The 15134-nt window shown below is 42.9% G+C and overlaps 1 protein-coding gene across 2 annotated transcripts in view; it reads left to right on the forward strand.

The window, feature by feature from the left end:
* The first annotated feature begins 6253 nt into the window (after positions 1 to 6253).
* Positions 6254 to 15134, forward strand: part of KHDRBS3 (KH RNA binding domain containing, signal transduction associated 3) — a 211474-nt gene continuing 202593 nt past the window's right edge. For both annotated transcript variants that reach the window (XR_003999220.1, XM_030553872.1), the window contains exon 1: positions 6254 to 6674. Coding sequence is in view for 1 of the 2 variants with exons in the window: in XM_030553872.1 (XP_030409732.1) it covers positions 6587 to 6674 (88 nt within the window). In the remaining variant the exon portion in view is untranslated. The remainder of the gene's footprint in view (positions 6675 to 15134) is intronic.

The raw sequence follows: 15134 nt of genomic DNA on the forward strand, positions 1-15134 counted from the left end.
AAATAACCCTAGTTCTTCTCAGTCTAAATAACCGCAGTTCCCTCAGCCTCTCCTCGTAAGTCATGTGCCCCAGCCCCCAAATCATTTTCATTGCCCTCCATTGGACTCTCTCCAATTTGTCCACATCCTTTCTGTAGTGGGAGGCCCAAAACTTAATAAACTACTTCAGATTTGGCCTCACCAGGGTCGAATAGAGGGGAATAATCACTTCCCTTAATCTGCTGGCAATGTTCCTACTAATGGAGCCCAATATGCCGTTAGTCTTTTTGGAAAAAAGGGCAAACTGTGACTCATATTCAGCTTCTCGTCCACCATAAATCCCAGGTTTTTTTCTGCAGAACTGCTGCTTAGCCAGTCAGTACCCAGCCTGTAGTAGTGTATGGGATTCTTCCGTCTTAAGTGCAGGACTATGCACTTGTCCTTGTTTAATCTCATCAGATTTCTTTTGGCCCAATCCTCCAACTTGTCTAGGTCACTCTGGACCCTATCCCTACTCTCCATCATATCTACCCCTCCCCCCACCTTAGTGTCATCCAAGAACTTGCTGAGGGTGAAGTCCATCCCATCATTCAGATAATTAATGAAGATGTTGAACAAAACCAGCCCCAGGACTGACCTCTGGGGCACTCCACTTGATACTGGCTGCCAACTAGACATCGAGCCATTGATCACTACCCATTGAGCCTGACGACCTTGCCAGTTTTTTATCCACCTTATAGTCCATTCATCCAATCCATACCTTTTAAACTTGCTGGCAAGAATACTATGGGAGACCATATCAAAAGCTTTGCTAAAGTCAAGGTATATCATGTCTGCTGCTTTCCCCATATTTACAGAGCCAGTTATCTTATCATAGAAGGCAATCAGGTTGATCAGCCATGACTTGCCCTTGGTGAATCCATGTTGACTGTTCTTGATCACCTTCCTCTCCTCCAAGTGCTTCAGAATGGATTCCTTGAGGACCTGCTCCAAGATTTTTCCAGGGACTGAGGTGACTGGTTTGTAGTTCCCCGGATTCTTCTTCTTCCCTTTTTTAAAGATGGGCATTATATTTGCCTTTTCCAGTCGTCCAGGACCTCCCCTGATCACTAACAGTTTTCAAAGATAATGGCCAATGGCTCTGCAATCACATCAGCCAACTCCCTCAGCATCCTCAGATGCATTCCATCCGGACCCATGGACTTGTGCATGTCTAGCTTTTCTAACTAATCTTTAACTTGTTCTTTCATCACTGAGGGCTGCTCACCTCCTCCTCATACTGTGCTGCCCAGTGCAGCAGTCTGGGATGTACCCTTGTCTGTGAAGACCGAGGCAAAAAAAACATTGAGTACTTCTGCTTTTTCCACATCATCTGTCACTAGGTTGCCTCTCCCATTCAGTAAGGGTTCCACACTTTCCCTGACCACCTTTTTATTGGTAACACACCTGTAGAAACTCTTCTTGTTACCCTTCATATCCCTTGCTAGCTGTTACACCAGTTGTGCTTTGGCCTTCCTGATTACACCCCTGCATGCTCGAACAATAGTTTTTATACTCCTTCCTAGTCATCTATCCAAGTTTCCTCTTCTTGTAAGCTTCCTTTTTGTGTTTAAGCTCACCGAAGATTTCTTTGTTAAGCTAAGCTGATTGCCTGCCATATTTACTATTCTTTCTGACATCGCGACGGTTTGTTCCTGCGCCCTCAATAAGGCTTCTTTAAAATACAGCCAGCTCTCCTGGACTCTTTTCCCTCTCATATTATCCTCCCAGGGGATCCTGCCCATCCGTTCCCTGAGGGAGTCAAAATCTGCTTTTCTGAAGTGCAGGGTCTGTATTCTTCTGCTCTCCTTTCTTCCTTTTTTCAGGATCCTGAACTTGACCATGTCATGGTCACTGCTGCCCAGGTTGACACCCACTTCTACTTCCTCTACCAATTCTTCCCTGTTTGTGAGGAGCAGGTCAAGAGGAGCACAGCCCCTAGTTGGTTCCTCCAGCACTTGCACCAGGAATTTGTCCCGAATGATCTGGATTGTCTGTGCACTGCTGTATTGCTCTCCCAGCAGATATCAGGGTGATTGAAGTCCCTCATGAGAATGAGGGCCTGTGATCTGGAAACTTTTGTTAATTGTCTGAAGAAAGCCTCGTCTATCTCATTCTCCTGGTCTGGTGGTCTATAGCAGACATCCACCACGACATCACCCTTGTTGCTCTCACCTCTAAACTTAACCCAAAGACTCTCAACAAGCTTTTCTGCAGTTTCATACTGGAGCTCTGAGCAATCATTTTGCTCTTTTACATACAGTGCAACTCCTCCACCTTTTCTCCCTCGCCTGTCCTTCCTGAACAGTTTATACCCATCCATGAGAGTGCTCCAGTCATGTGAGTATCCCACCAAGTCTCTGTTATTCCAATCACATCATAGTTTCTTGACTATGCCAGGACTTCCAATTCTTCCTGCTTGTTTCTCAGGCTTCTTGTGCTCATGTACAGGCACCTAAGATAACTAGCCAATTGCCCTACTTTTTTTCAGTATGAATCAGGAAGCCTCCCCTGTTGCACCCTCCTTCTTATATTTCCTCTAGATATCCCACTTCTCCACTTACCTCCGGGCTTAGGTCACCATCCCCCGGCTGACACAGTTTAAAGCCCTCGTCACTAGTTTAGCAAGCGTGCCTGCGAAGATGCTCTTCCCTCTCTTCATTAGGTGGATCCCATCTTTTCCTAGCAATCCTTCTTCCTGGAACAACATCCCATGGTTGAAGAATCCAAAGCCTTCTCTCCGACACCACCTGAATAACCACACATTTACCTCCACAATTCGATGGTCCCTACCTGGGCCTTTTCCTTCAACAGGGAAGAAGGATGAGAACACAACTTGCACCTCAAACTCCTTTATCCTTCTTCCCAGAGCCATGTAGTCTGCAGTGACCCGCTCAAGATTATTGTTAGCAGTATCATCGGTGTCCACATGCAGAAGTAGGAAGGGGTACCGGTCTGAGGGGTTGATCAGTCTTAGCAGACACTCCGTCACATTCTGAATTCTAGCTCCAGGCATGTAGCACACTTCTCGAGTCTCCTGGTCTGGACGGCAGATGGATAACTCTATCCCCCTTAGGAGGGAGTCCCCGACTACCACCATCCGTTTCCTTCTCTTGGGACTGGTGGTTGTGGAACCCAGGATCCCAGGATAATGCATCATATGCCTTCTGGTCGATGGGGTCTCCTTCTGATCTCTTCCCTCAGCTGACTCTTCCAAACCATTCTCTGATGTAGTACTGTGCAGAGCGCCTGAAAACAGTTTCTTACCTCTATCTGCATTGGGGATACATGAGCTTTCCTCTTTCTTCTTCTGGAGGTCACATGCTGCCAATTTTCTTCCCCATTCTGCACTGCCCTCTCTGTTTCTTCAACATGCTGTGCCTATCTGGTTCTTTGGCAGGCTTCATGCGGCACTGCTGTGGGTCCTTGTTATAACCTCTGTCCTTCATGTCCTTGGAGATTTTTTCAAATATTCCAGCATTTCGTCTTTTGGAACTGAGTTCACATAGAATGGATTCATCTCCTCATACAGCGATCAGATTAATCTGACTCGTTTTCTCTGAAGTCTTGGGGACAGTAATACTAATATCTACCGGGCTGCTCTTCCTTTCTCAGCTCTGCTTCTAGAACAGACACTTTCCAATGTCTTCTCTGGACCCCAAGAACACTTTTGGGGGTTGATCTCTTGGCTTTAGCTATCCCAGGTACTATCTGTGTTTGCCTATCAAACCTTGCTATTTGGTCTTCCTCGACAGCTAGAAACTTTGAACAACTTAAATGTATATGTATTAGAATTTTTCTGGTTCTGTTAAAGTATTTTGTTCTAAATCCATTTGCTGAATTCAAATGGTCATAACTATAAAAATGTTATCTTTATAAAACAAGCCATATATGAATAGATCTCATTAAAACATCTGACTATTAAGCAAAGTTTAAATAAAACCAGTCTGGTAAACTTAGGTATACATATGGGGACAACTATCCCAAACTGGAACTACCTTAATAGTATGTTCATAATTTCTCTTTGGCTGGATCAGAGTCCTTACTTAATGATGGATTGCTTTTGGAACTGGTTAGCCAAATATAGATTGGTTCTGAAGTTATTGAACTAAATAGCTTTGAATTGAGTTTATTCTGTAAATCATATAAGGAATCTAATCAAGTCAAGTTTGATGATTTTGTTATTTATATACAGTAACATAGCCTGTGAAAAGGTTCATAAGAAATTCCAGTTTGTATTATATGTTGTAATATTTGATGCATATGCTTTAAAACATAATCTTTTTATATTTAGTACAAAAAAGAGCATATGAAATGCTCAGAGCTCAGTCTTAACTCTGTACTTCCTAACTTTTGAGTGCATGGTTTCTCAGCCATAATATTAATATTAGTCTCTCTCTCTTTTTGTATTAATATTATACACACATGTCTGATGTATTTATTTTGCAAAACACTTTTGGATGAAATGTACTATATAAATATAAAGTTATCTGATTATCACCATATATTTTGTATTTTTCCACAGATCTTTTAACTGTTGGTGATCACTTATTAGCCTCTATATTGATTTTTTGTTCCAATAAACATAAAATTTGAAATTAAAATATTCCTCTAGCATTATGGCAGTTGTCCATGTTTCTCATGCCCACTGGGGAGCAGATTTTTTTTCTCTCTCCTCTTGGGTTATCAACAAGGATTCATTGGTGAAATTCCTGAAGGCCAAGCAAGAAGCCACACAATGTCACAAAAAGTCCTGTGGCACCTTATAGACTAACAGAAGTATTGGAGCATAAGCTTTCGTGGGTGAATACCCACTTCGTCAGACACATGACGAAGTGGGTATTCACCCACGAAAGTTTATGCTCCAATACTTCCGTTAGTCTATAAGGTGCCACAGAACTCTTTGTCACTTTATACAGATTCAGACTAACACAGTTACCCTCTGATACTTGAGAACCTCACAAAGTTACACAGATCAAGATAAACAATCTTCTCATATGTTTACCAACAGAAAAAAAAACATGGAAAGTGTGACAGGTTTGCTAGGTGATCTTGAACAACTTATTTATCCTATGTTTCCCCATCTGTACAATGATACTAAGCTATCTCCCTACATCATACGTCTGCTGTGAGAATTATTTAGCAAACCTTTGTAAAGAGCTTTAAATCTCAGTCTGGAGAGACATGTGAGTGCTCAGTATTAAGTACGGCAAGAGAGCAGAATTTTAGTGGGGCATTTCACTATAGCCAACCACAAGTGTTTAAAAAAATATCATAAGTATCCAAAAATCATAAGTTTTTTTTTAAATTGCTTTTTTAATTGGCATTCTCATTTCTGAGCTTTTAGGGTGCACTCAGGTCATATGTTGAATCTTTTCTTTGCAACCACGAAAGCTAGAAGCATTTTCTAATGGAAAGCTGTGATTCCCACAATTGCTTGTCTTCTGCAGATGGGACTTTAAATGAAATCTCAAATATTATGAGACTCCTGATACAGTCAGGATGGTTGGTAACAAGACTGTCCAGAGGTGAGGAGGGATGAGTAAGTGGGGATAGCTACAGCTCCCCATTAAAAAAAAAAAGGATTTTGGGAAATGTCAGGTGATGCTATTTCCATATTGGACTGGGACTGGGAGGGAGGGTTAGCTGGAGCCCACTCTCCCAGACTGGGGTGCGTGCATATGGAGGTGACGGGGGGTGGGGTTGGGGGTAGCTGAAGGGTGAAGAAAGATTTTGCTGTGTGTTTGGATGAGGCACTTAAACCCGCCCTCCTTTACTCTGTCCCCTCACACTCACCCAGCCCCTGCCTGGAGCCCTGCGTACAGAAGACAGGCTGAGATGCTGCTGCCACCTGCACCGCCTCACGTGCTCTCAGCGGGCAGAAGAAGAGCCTCTAACGGTTACTCCCGCCCGCCCGCGTTCCCACTCCCGGGCCGCCTCGAGATCCGACCCAAACAAACCGGCGCTGAAGAGAATCGGCCAATCAGAAACCGCAGAAATAGCTGACTGACAGGCGAGCCTACCCAATGGGAAGCATCTTATGAGAAGGGCAGGACCATCCTTGAGGAGGCTGAACGGCACCGCCCGCTGGGAGGATCGCGGGGGCGCGGCTAAACCGCAGGAGGGCGTGGTTTGAAAGGACGTGGGCGTGGCTTTTGCTTTGCGATGGGCGTGGCCTAGTGGGCCCTATTTAAACCTGCTGCTCCCAACCTCAGCCGCTGAGTCGGCGCGGAGCCGTTGCAGGTGTTGTGTCCTCGGCGGAGAGTGCTTTGGATAACGCTTTGTGCGCGCGGGTTCCTCATCCCGTGGTTGCCCCCTTCCTCTGCAACAGGGGCGGGCTTCGGCGGGTGGGGGGCAGGAGGCTTCCCCCTCTTGCAGGGCGGGCGTGTGGGGCTGTGATACCCGTTGGATGCGCTCCCGGCGCCCGGGGCAGGAGGGGGCCCGAGGGAAGCGTTGCCTGGCCGCTGCCTAAGAGGATTTACTACGTCTCGGACTCCGCCTGGCGCCGGTGCCGCCGCCGCCGCCCGCTGCCGTGTGTGCAGGTGCCCCCGGCGCGCGGGAAGCGGAGATGGACGAGAAGTACCTGCCCGAGCTGATGGCGGAGAAGGACTCGCTGGACCCTTCCTTCACCCATGCGCTGCGGCTGGTGAACCAAGGTGGGCGACCCCGGGACACGAGCGCTGGGGGGGGGGAGACCCCCGAGGCGTGGGAAGGGGACCGGGGCTCGCTGGGTCCGTGAGGCGCGGGCTGAGTTCCTGCTCCCTCTGGCTCCTCTCGGCGGCTGGCAGCCAGGTGCGGAGTCTGGCGTCTCCGCCTCCTTCGGTCCCCGCGCGGGCCGCCTGCCAGGGGCACCGGCTGCTGCTCCGCGGCTGCCAGGTGAAAGTTACTCCGGGGGCCAAGCGCCCCTCGCTCTGCGGGGTTTGGCGGCTGGGTCGCTGTCGCCCGGCGAGACGCGATCCCCAGCGGGCGTGGCGTGCGCCGGAGAGAGGGTGGCTGGATGCCTTGGCACATCGTACCCCGGGGGACGCGGTGGGAGGAGACGTACCCTGCCAGGGGTGTAAAATCTCCGTCCAGGCGGGCGGGGGTTGACTTCAGCTCTGGAGCCTTTTGTGATCTCTCTCAATAGGATGCGTCTGGTACTCGGGGTGGGGAGGAAGCCGGCCGGCCGGGTCTTCTCTCCGTGGTGTGCTTGGAACGTCCAGTGTTGTCCCGGTCTGTTGACACTTGTGGGTTTGCTGTTGTCTCTTTCAATTGATCTTAATAGTGATGTACATTTCTGCTAGGAGGAGGAAGCCTGAGGACTTCGTGTAAAATAACCACAAAAAATTGGCCCCAGAGAACAGTGCATATTGTAATTCCTTGCTTTGCATCTTAGCGGAGACTGATGCAGTGAAGTTCCCTTAAATACCCAAATTATTTAAAGAGTAGGCTTTTTAGAAAGAAAACATAATCCTTTTAGTGAGCAGATAATACAGGATTGTCAAATACACACCCACTTTAATTTTAGTTCGAATAAAAGCTATCGCTACACTTTCCTGTTTTACTAATATTGGATTAATGATGAACAGATGTTCATTTAAATTACTGCAGTTTCTATTCTTGATCCGTTTCTAATACGTTCTTTTTTCTGTTTACATTCCTGGTTGGGCTTGCTTTTGTGTCTAATGAACTATGTTTTCCATTCTTACCTATTGTGTAGCCTGCTGTGTGAGGATCTGAATTATACAGTGTGATCAGTGGAGTTAAGGAAGACTGGGGTTACAAAGTCAAATAATAGTAAAACAAAGTGTAATCTTCTTTACTCAGCAAAATGACATCCCATTTAACTAGACAAATGAGAATTGTTTAAGTTTGTATGCATAAGACAGGTAGTCTTGATTTCAGATTTTTCATGTTGCCACTGCTAGGTGAAGTGTTGCTTTGGGATTTTTGGGCATACATGTCTGTTTATGCTATGAACAGTCCATAGTTAGGTTATATATTCATATATTGTAAGAATAGATTCAACTGCATGTACATCTTTATCTAAAAATAGCCTTAGTTATTCCACAGATAATGGTTCTCCTGTTGAGAATGTTTGTTAATATCTAGGAGCTGTCCAGTATGCCAGCAAAACTAAAAATTGTTTGTTCGTTCGTTCTTCAAGAAGTGGTCTTCAAATTAAGTTTTCCCACAGGAAGTCATGTACACCTTTGCAAGTAACTTCAGAAATTGAAAATAGCTCTTAAGTCAATTTTGTGCAAAATTATAATTGTGTAAATCTGCTTTAGGCAATCTGGTGATTGGGGAAAAAAGTGATTTCTAATCATCAAAACAATTAGCAACAGTAAATTGAAAAATAACTTGTTTAAAATGGTCACTAGTCTTTTCAGAAATGTCTATTGCCTGAATATTAAAGAAAGTATAGTGTAAACTATGTGTATGTTCAGCTATAATTCTGGGGAAATGTCTGAATGGTGAACTGCTTTATGATGGGTAGATGACTATAAAACATTCATAAAATGTGCTGAGGTAATATGGTACAAAATTCACGAATCATAGTAGTCCAGACTTAGTAATAAATCAGTTCACTAGTTTAACTTTTAAAAATGAAAATAGAGTATGCACCTTGACTTCATTGCTGAAATTATTGGAAGGCTATACTGGTATTTGCTTCATTACATTCATTAATATATATTCAAGTTACAAATGTTAGACTGGTATACTTTGATTTGCAATGTTCTAGGAAATAATTTCTGGTTTAAATTTAAATACTAACAAATTGTTGCTAAAATGGTCTGTATTATAGTTGACTAATGCACATAATCTCAGTTTGCAAAATGCACATACCATAGCACTTTCCATTTCATATTCTAAAACAATGGGAAGTTTGTGCCAAAAAGTGCAGAACACCAGGCAGTCTTATTTGAAGGAATTTTTTTGTAAAAAGTTTCCTATTAACTGAAGATAAAATCATTTGAGAAGGAAAATCTTAGTGTAAATCAAGTTTTCTGATCCTGTCAATAAATATCTTTATTAAACATGTGCTTAAATTTTACTTTTATCAACTTCTATTAGTCATTAAACTTCTAACTATATACTGTCCTCAAAGATCATGACAGTTATTCACATCTCAGAGTTCTGAGCAAAGATTGAGAATAGAATATCTTCCAGACTTTATAAGTCTACATGGGTATATATCAGATCACTTTTCATGAAATTATAAGGATCTTTAACTAATGTTCTTAACTGTGGGTCTGAAGTTTGATAACAAAGTAAATTAACTAGAATTAATACCGAGGGCTTGCCCCTTGGTATGTTTTCATTCATGACCAGGGTCACATCTACTTCTAATCATGTTTCCTGGTACAGTAGTTTTAGTATCTATATACCTGGTGCTCTTCTAGCTCATACCATTAAAACATGGATGGTGTTCTCAGTAGGATGTTTGTTAATAATGTCTCTTGTATTTCTGTAGATTTTTTTGGCTTCAGATTTAATTTCTGTGCTGTTAAAGTCACAAAGACTTAAAGATTTCACCCATTTATCTTTTGAAACGTAAGCTCCTAAAATAAAAGCATAGTAACTACCAGTTTAAAATCCAGGTTTACGTAACCTCAGCCATTTAAAATTACCTGAGTTGATGATCGACCTCACAGACCATTGTATAATCTAGTGTTTTGAAGCTGCTGCTGACTAAAAGAAATGTAATATGTAGAGTATCTGCTTATCTTAAAATAGTAATAGGATTTTTATATTGCAGTGACTTCAGAAGTTAATAGGTCTTTAATCTATTCTTCTCAATTGTACCAGGCTATGATCTCCTTGGCAAAATGGAATATATTATTATTTGAGTTTTTTAAATGTTTTCTTTTGTCTGCCTGAACTTGTAATTTTGGTGGTTTGTACTACTTACGTTGTTCAGGAATCATAATCTAAACATGTCACTATTTTTGCTTATTTGAAAGTAATAGAAGTTAAAATCAGTGTTACTGAAGGGTAAGAATTAATTTTTTTGCAATGGTGCAATAATAAAAATGGGGGTTTGGGTTGCAAAAGCAAACAAGGAAATACTTTACAATAATTAGACTGGTTATTTGTAAGGTTATTTTAAGCTTTGCCAAATCAACGTAAAAGATTATGTTGTCTTATGAATACGCTCCACGTAGTGGAGCAGCAAACATATATTTTGATGAATGAAACCAATTTACGTAAAACTTTTTTGGGATCGCTTCTTGAGACTTAGTGAGCAGCATCATTCAATCAGTATTGGGGGAAAATCACCAAACAAAGCTCAGAAGGGCTGAAGTAGGTGCATTTTTTCAGTACATATGAGAGCACAATAATATTAACAAATGTCTTGCCATGTTGAAATCGAGTATCGAGGGAATTGAGAAGCTGCCCTGTGTCCGTACTTTCAATATCTGCCAATTATAGTCTCTGCCTGTTAATGCACAATAGTATACTGAAATTTTTCTAAGGGGCCGATGAAAAATCATAAACCATACATAAAACATGTATGCTTTCTTGGTCTGAAGGTTTATTTACAGAACTTAATAAACTACAGAGCGTAATGAACATCAGGAATGGGGCTAGGCGGAGAGGAAACTCCTTTACCAGATACTACAAATAAACAAAGCTTTTAGTATTTCAGAATTAATGTTTGCTTGGCAAATAGCATTTGCTGGTATTGAGCAAACTGATGGAATTGAAATGAACACCTACTTATTTGTTGCCTACCTACATACTCATTAACTTCATTGCTTGCTATTTTCAATTGCTGTAAAGCAGTAATCTTCTCAAATCGTTCCCCCAAAATGTGAGGCCTCCAATGGCTTTAACAAAATTTTCACAAATATAAAATGCAGGGGTGGGCAGTGGGTGGCTGTTGAAGTGCTGTGTTAAACAAGTATTGGAGCAATCCACTACTGCTTAAATTTGGTAGAACAGTAGGGGTCCTTCTCCAGGAGGTAATGAGAATATATTGTCACAGTTCTGCTCTGAATCAGATGTATATTTACTTTACTTTTTCTACTTGAGCAAAACACATTAAGCCTGTTTACTGTAATACAATTAGCTTTCTTACTATAAACATAGTTAGATTTGTGACAAAAGAGAGCCAGACACATAGGTGACGTTTTCATATACTTAATGAATTGGCAGCCCTGAAATGATTGATATGTAGCTGTTAAGTACCAGAAATAAAACATTCTGGCTAGTTCTAACCTACATATGATAGCTCTTATTCTCAAAGAAGGCCTCTGGTGCCATTCCCATGGAGGTTAGATCATGGGGGTTGGGGAAGAATCAAGGTGGTGGGCACCCCCACCCCCATGTAAGAGCCTGCAATTCAGTTGTGCATTTTTTTCCATGTTTGCAGTGCTTGGGAAACTGCTATTTTGGTAGAGAAATAAAATACATTTTGGGGTTTAGAAGCTGAAATTTTTTAGAAGTTTCCTAGAAATTGTTTTTTACAATCTCCATAATCAAAGGCATTAGATAAGGCTTTCATCTTTAATCTTATCATGGCAATAGCTTATCCCACAGAGGGAAGTGTTATGCTACAGAGGTTTTAAATAAGTGACTTGTCAGTCACTGTACTAAAACTTAGCAGGTAGAACAACTTTAATATGTAATGGCTACATCTGCTCCTTACCACATATGGAAACAGATTGAGTTGAAGACAGCAGCAGTAAGTTGTTCCTGGTTAAAATAAAATCTCTCTATAGCAAAGCAATGCACTTGAAGGTGTGAAGATTTATAGCAATTATTTTCTGAAGTGACGGTGAACTTTCATAGGCTTCATAGCCTGAATTTATTCCCCAGGTTTTTGGAATTAATTTTACATCTGCTACTAGAAATACTTAAAACTGTACAACTTGAATCTAGTGCTTTTGAGATTAGGTTGCCTAACTTGTTTTCTACCTCTGGACATGTCACTGTCAAAAGTTCAACTACTTTCTTGATGTACAATCCAGTGCCCTTTATCAAGCAGGGTATTGTGTTTGCAAGGCTGACTGTTTGTCTTTCAGATTATACATTTTGTGAATGTAGGTACTAGAGGGGCTGACATAATACCTATTAAACTATTTGGTAGTTCAGTAATTAGGGCTTTTCTAAACTACAAAACAAAGTTGACTTTTATCTAATTTGACCTCAAGCCCCTGAATTAATGAAGTCGATTGAGCATGATGTGACCACGCACATTGTTTTGATGGAGTGCGTCCTCACTAGCAGTACCTGAATTGATGCACAAAGCAGTGCATTATGGGTAGCTATCACAAAGTGTGACATGTTGCAGTGTGTTTTGGGAAGTTTGTGCAATGCCTCATGGGACCAAAACATTGTCGCAGAAGAGAGTGGGAACATTGTGTCAGCATCCCATGATGCACTGTGCTCCCTCCTTCATATCAATGGCAAACAAACCAGTGGTTTTCATGCTTTAAAACTGCTGCATGTACCCCATAACCTCAGAAGCATGGAGCCTGCTCAGTTCACTCTTATTGTGAGCATCTCAAACACCTTGCACCTTCTCCTGCAGTATTTCCAGAGCTGAAGATGGGCACTCCACATGGAACACAGTGATGTCCTGCAAGCAGTGCTGCTGCAGGCCATTTGGGGGAAAAAAACAATTCCGAGTTGCTGCTGGCAGTTCCAGAGCAGCTGCCCTCTGAGCACCACTTCTGGTTCCGTGAAACAAGCACTGACTGCTGGTAGGACTGCATCTTTTGCAGGTATGGGATGATGAGCAGTGGTTGCAGAACTTTTGAATGCGGAAGTCACCTTCCAGGAACTTTGTGCAGAACTTTCCCCTGCCCTGCAGCTCAACACAAATGAGATCTGCTCTGACAGTGGAGAAATGAGTGGTGATCGCCATTTGGAAGCTTGCAACACCAGGCGGTTACCGGTCAGTGGGGAATCAATTTGAGTAGGTAAATCAACCATGGGAGCTGCTGTGCTCCAAGTGTGCAGGGTCATTAATCAACTTCTGCTATGAAGGGTAGTGAGTCTGGGAAATGTGAAGGACATAGTGGATAGTCTTGCCATGATGGGGTTCCCTAATTGTGATGGTCATAAATGGCCCCATATTAGCACCAGATGACCTTGCCAAAGAGTACATAAACCAAACAGGATACTTCTCAATCGTGTTGCAAGCGCTGGTAGGTCACAGGGGATATTTCACCAACTTCTCTAGGAACTTGGGTCTTGTCATAAACAGATAAGTAAGAATTAATAGAACAGAAGTACTTCATATCTCTTTTGCCTGTAAAGGGTTAACAAGATCAGTGAGCCTGGCTGTCACCTGACCGGAGGACCAATCAGGGGACAGGATACTTTCAAATCTTGATGGAGGGAAGATTTTGTGTGTGCTGTTAGATTTTGGTGGTTGTTCTCTCTGGGTTCTGAGAGCGACCAGACGTACAACCAGGTTTCTCTCCAGTCTCTCTGATACAGGCTCTTATGTGCTCAGAATAGTGAGTACTAGGTAGATAAGGCGAGTTAGGCTTATATTTGTTTTCTTTATTTGCAAATGTGTATTTGGCTGGAAGGAGTTCAAATTTGTATTTTGCTGAAAGGGTTTTAATTTGTACTTGTATACTTAGGCTGGGAGGGTATTCCTAGTGTGTCTAGCTGAAAGACCCTGTGACACATTCCATCTCAAATTTACAAAGGTAATTTTTACTGTTTTTTTCCTTTCTTTAATTAAAAGCTTTTCTTGTTTAAGAACCTGATTGTTTGTGTTTTTTATTCTGGTGTGAGATCCCAGGGGACGGGGTCTGGATTCACCAGGGAATTGGTGGGGAGAAAGGAGGGAAGGGAGAGAGAGAGGTTAATTTCTTTCTGTTAGGATTACTTTCTCAGGGAGAGTCTGGGAGGGGGAGAGAGAAGGAGAGGGGAAGGTGGATTTTCCTCTCTGTTTTAAGATTCAAGGAGTTCAAATCACAGTGATCTTCCAGGATAACCCAGGGAGGGGAAGCCTGGGAGAGGAAATGGTGAAGGAAAGGGTTTACTTTCCTTGTGTTAAGATCCAGAGGGACTGGGTCTTGGGGGTCCCCAGGCAAGGTTTTGGGGGGACCAGAGTGTACCAGGCACTGGAATTCCTGGTTGGTGGCAGCACTAAAAGTACTAAGCTGATAATTGAGCTTAGAGGAATTCATGCTGGTACCACATCTTTTGGACGCTAAGGTTCAGAGTGGGGAATTATACCATGACAGGTCTGTTCAAAAAGCTGCAATCCAGGACTCTTTCCAGACCACAGAATTAACATTGATGGCGTTGAGCTGCTTAGTTATCCTGGGAGACCCAGCTTACCCTATGCTCCCATGGCTCATGAAGCCATACACTTACTGTCTAGACAGCAGTAAGCAACAGTTCAACTATAGGCTCAACAAGTGCAGAATGGTGGCTCAATGTGCCTTTGGTTGTTTGAAGGGGCACTGGAGAAGATCACCAAGGTCCAACCTTGTTAGTAAGGAGAATGTCCCCATGATTATAGCTGCCTGCTGTGTGCAGAGGAGGGGAAGGGGAGAATTTTTCTGCAAGAGTGGGCAGTTCAAACAGATGGCATGGCAGCCATTTTTTGAGCAGCCAGACACCAGGGCAATAAAAGCGCAGCGTATCTGAGGCTTTGAAAAGCCATTTCAGTAATGAGTCAGAGAAATGAGAGGCATTGTGCTTTCCCAAACTTTCACTTGGCTTGTATCACTGTACCTGTAAAGCAAACCCCCCCCCCCAAGCCCACTGCTTTTACTCAATAAAGAACATTTTATTTCTCTATTCCATTTACTTTATTTAACTACCATAATTAAGGAGGAGAGGGAGAAGCTAACCCGGGGGGTGGGGGCAGAAAGGGGGAGGCTGCAAAGTTTTCATAGATTATTAGAGTTGGAAGGGACTTTAGGAGATCATCTAGTCCAACCCCCCTGCTCGAGGAGGGGACCATTTGGGGATTGGTCCTGCAAGGATTGAACTCTCAACCTTGGGTTAGTAGGCTAATGCTCAAACCACTGAGCTATCCCTCCAGGAACAGCAGAAACACTTTCAGCTGTGCAACATACCACCACATTCAGACTTTTGATAGTCTGGAATGTGCACCTTCTTTTCCTTGTACCTTTTCTTCCCTGGCCCTCCTCCCC

Source organism: Gopherus evgoodei, chromosome 2 (genome assembly GCF_007399415.2).
Source record: "Gopherus evgoodei ecotype Sinaloan lineage chromosome 2, rGopEvg1_v1.p, whole genome shotgun sequence".
Lineage (NCBI taxonomy): Eukaryota > Metazoa > Chordata > Testudines > Testudinidae > Gopherus > Gopherus evgoodei.